General features: G+C 62.7%; 1 protein-coding gene across 1 annotated transcript in view; it reads right to left on the minus strand.

The window, feature by feature from the left end:
* Window positions 1–3508: 3508 nt before the first annotated feature.
* GALNT9 (polypeptide N-acetylgalactosaminyltransferase 9) overlaps window positions 3509–3907 on the minus strand; it is a 53174-nt gene continuing 52775 nt past the window's right edge. The window contains exon 11 of the mRNA XM_044921044.1: window positions 3509–3655. Coding sequence (XP_044776979.1) covers window positions 3509–3655 — 147 coding nt within the window. The remainder of the gene's footprint in view (window positions 3656–3907) is intronic.

Consider the following 3907-nt stretch of genomic DNA (forward strand, 5'->3'; position numbering starts at 1 on the left):
CCTCTTTCCTTCCTCCCTCCCCCTCTTCCTCCTCCTTCTTCCCAGAATGCTCACCAGCACTTTCCCAGGCAGGTGGGGAGAGGAGGTTGCATGGCTGGAGACCTTCTTCGCTCTGAAAAGAACCACCTGTGTTGGGAAGATACTGTGTGTGTGTGGGGGGGGGCTGGGACAACGTAAACAGAGGGGTGCCGATTGGTGTCCAGCAGCAGCTCTCTGTAAAGCGCGCCCTGGTTTGTGGTGCCGACCGCTCCCGCTGACGAGTATTTCCACTGTGGACCATTGCCAGCCACCAGCCTGCCATCCGGAGCCGCCCTCACTTCCTCCCCAGGACAGACCATGGCTAGAGCGCAGGTCGTAATGACGTGGTAATAAATAGCAAGTGGTGAGTTTTGACTGTTACCTTTGTTTTCAGTGTAATTTTTAATTGTAGGTTCATATAATTTACTTTTTAGTAATGCTGTATTTCACAACTGGTTCACAAAATTCCTGAAAATGTAAAAATTGACCCTTGCAAGTGGGTCGTCTGTGCGGGGGAAGTCCGTCTGCTCTGAGACGGGCCCTGGCTGCTAGCTTGCAGTGGGCAGACCCTTTCCTGCCTCCCTTCCCTGGCTGAGCCGGGGTGGGAAGCTGGGGGTCTCCGATGGCAGGGACACTCCCACTGTTCCTTCTGTAGCTCCAGCCCCTCAAGTGGCCACGGCTCCTGGGGTCCTTTCAGCTGCTGGAAGGCGAGTCCCTGGGATGACCCAGTGCCCCCCTCAAAGCCTGGGCACTTCCATCACGTGATCCATACCCTGCATTCAAGGCCCTGTTTGATGGATGGGGCCCTTCCTGGCACAGCGGGGTGGCCTCAACCACAGACAAAGAAGAAGAGTTACTGTGCTTTAAGGCCAAGGAAGCGAGAACAGGAGGTCAGAGGGTCTCAGGGGCTGGGTTCTCTTGAGGACAGCCCGTGGATGGATGGTGGTGGGGGCCCAGGGGAGTGCGTGTCACCATGTGTTAGAACAGACAGGGATCTGCACCAGTGGGGACGCCAGCCCGCCACGACCAGGGCCATGCCACGCGGTGACCGCAGAACTGCACAGGACCGTGTCCACAGCGCCTGCACCTGGCGGGAGCTGCAGCAGCGTGGGGCTGGGGCTCTGGGGATTGAGTTGTGCCCCCGGGTTCCTGGGTGGTTCTTCGGGGAAAGGGCTGCTCGCGAGGCGGTAAGGGCTAAGAGAGCGCCGTGATCCGCCCCTTGTGAAGAGGGCGGCTTTGTCCCGTGCTTACGGCAGACAGAGAGCCTCCGCCTCGCAACACGTCCCCCGGCGACAGCGTCCTCGGAGCCAGCCAGGACCTGACAGACAGCAGGCTCTCAGAAGGTGCCGCCTCCCACGAGGACAGGAGCTTGGTCGAGACACCTCCGTTGTCCCTGAGGCTGTGGGGCCACAACCAGCAGCTTCCGTGGGACTGTCCGTTTGCCTAATGAACTGTAGCACCGTGAGTTTTATCGTTGGAGCGGCGACACATCCCATTTTAAACCACGGGCAGTCCGCTTTGCGTGCCGAAGTCTGCGACGTGTCTCGCCTTCACTTGGGAGCTTCTGGAGGTGTGTGCACTCGGGTCTTTGGCGACAGATGGACTCTGGCCAGGCGTTTGCCTCCACTATGGTCTTAAAATTTGGGGAAGATCCGAAATAGAGAGGGCTTTGGTGGCCTTGGGTTTGAGCTGGTGGAATTCTCTGGGGAGAAGCTGGCACCGGGCAGGGATTCCACAGCAACAGGGACTGGGGCCCAGGAAGGAGCAGGGGAGGAGGGGGCAGTGGGGTGGGCGCCCAGGGGGCAGGGTGCTGGGGGAGGGCCACGAGCCGAGGGGCCTGGGATGGGGGACAGTGAGGTGCAGACTCACTGTGTCTCTCTGGGGCCAGAGAACAGTGAATGCACGACCCACGTGCCCCTCTGACCCTGAGGGTCGGTCAGAGCCCCCACCTTCCCCAGAGACTGACCCTAAGAGAGGGCGAACAGCTGCTGTCTCAGGGCTGAGACCCCCAGCACTCCCAGAATGGCCCTCCTCTTCAGAAGGAGACACGGCGGGGGCGTCGGCTGTGATGCTTTCCCTGGACCGGCCCTCCCTGGAAGGTGGGCTGCCTGGCCCCAGCACAAGGACAACAGGTAAGTCCCACGTGCCCCCGGCGTGAAGCCCTGTTGTCCAGAAAGCCTGCCAGCCGGCTCCAGGCAACTCGACAAGAAGGGAAGTCACGGGTGGGGCTGCGGTTTCTGCCCCTGGGAGACCCCTGAAGGGCATCGGGAGCCCCCGCTGGGAGGACTGGGCAGTTGGGTTTGCAGGAGCTGGCATCTGGGTGAGCCAGGCCAGCCCCGGGGTCCTGTCACCGGATAGCCCAGGCCTTCCACCAGAGTTAGGGAGCAGCTAGGTGCATACAGGTGCAGCCGGCATGGGGTGCTGGTCATATCAGGGAGGGGCCAGTGGTGGGGTGCCCCTGGGGCTGCGTACAGCCGGGCACTGAGTCTGATGGGGGACGGGAACAGGCAGGACTGGGTCCGGCTTCCCTCCCAGGGCCCTGCAACGTTCGCTGCTTCATTAAGCACCGTCCTGCCCAGAGACGGCCTCTTGGAGCCCCTGGGACAGCCCCGTGGGGCACGTGCGGCCTCTCAGCTCCCGCCCTGGAGCAACAAGGCTGCGCCGGACAATATAGGAACAGATGGGTGTGGCTGTGTGCCAATAAAACTTTATTTATAAAAACAGGTGCAGGGCCGTGGGTCATCATTGGCTGACGCCTGCCTCAGAGCAACGAGGGAAGGCGCCTGGCCCCGGGCGAGACACTAGAACAGGGCCCCCGGCCCCGGACGACCCGGCAGCTGGGACTCCGGTGGACGAGATGCGCTCTGTCCCATTTGATCCGCCCTGTGCTGGATGGAAGCAGCACAATCTCCTCGTCTCCCCTGCCTGGGGTGTCGTGGGGTCCACTGTGGCCACGTCTCCTGTCTCCCCCTCTCCCCAGCCTTGGGGAGGGTGCTGCTCTGCGTTCTGGGTTTTGCCTTAGATGGCCAGAAGACGGAAGAGGCCCAGTTCTGCCTGGAGCGGACGGGAGCTCGGCCGCCCTCTGAGTTCATGGGGGTCACTTCCGCGAGGGGGGAATGGACAGGGGGCTTCAGCACATGCAGACTTGGCCATCCCGGCGGCCTGGACTGGAACACCGTAGAAAAGGCACATGATTTGGAGGTGGAGCTGGCTTCAGGCTCTGTGCTCCTGGTGGGGTGGCCGGTCCCTGGCCTCTGCCTCCGGAGTGCACAGGGAGGCCCCCGCTGTCTCAGGGACATGGCCTGCGGGCAGCCCAGGCGAGCTCCCGGCTGGGGGTGGCACAGGGCATGGCCAGAGCCCTTTGGGGTCCAGTGGCGCGGTAGGCGGGGAGGGGCCTGAGTCCTGGCACCCGGCCCAGCGGGTGAGCCCGACACCTTCCCCAGGTCCTCGGGGTCTGCATCAGGGGAGGGGTGCGGGGTGGGGCTGGGGGTCAGTGCCGCCCGTGCTTGATCCAGTTTCTGATGGTCCACTTCTGCCCCGAACACCTCTGCACCACCAGCCGCAGCCCGAAGTTGGCGTCTTTGGACATTTCCACCTCCAGGCACCTACCGGTGTCCCGGCTCACGATGGGACCACTCTGTGGGGAGGGGGACCAGGTCAGCATGGACGCCCAGGGCTCCCGTCCTGACAGCATCTCGGGGTGGGGCTGATGACAAGCCCCATGCAGATCTACTGCACAGCCACCCGAGACTCAGGGGACTGTCTGTCCCATCCCTCTGCCCCCTCCTGGTCCCTCTGTCCTTAGTCCCTCTGTCCCCTCCTGGTCCTTCTGTCCCCACCTAGTCCCTCTGTCCCCTCCTGGTCCCTCTGTCCTCTCTTAGTCCCTCTG

Source organism: Neomonachus schauinslandi, chromosome 14, assembly GCF_002201575.2.
Source record: "Neomonachus schauinslandi chromosome 14, ASM220157v2, whole genome shotgun sequence".
Classification (NCBI taxonomy): domain Eukaryota; kingdom Metazoa; phylum Chordata; class Mammalia; order Carnivora; family Phocidae; genus Neomonachus; species Neomonachus schauinslandi.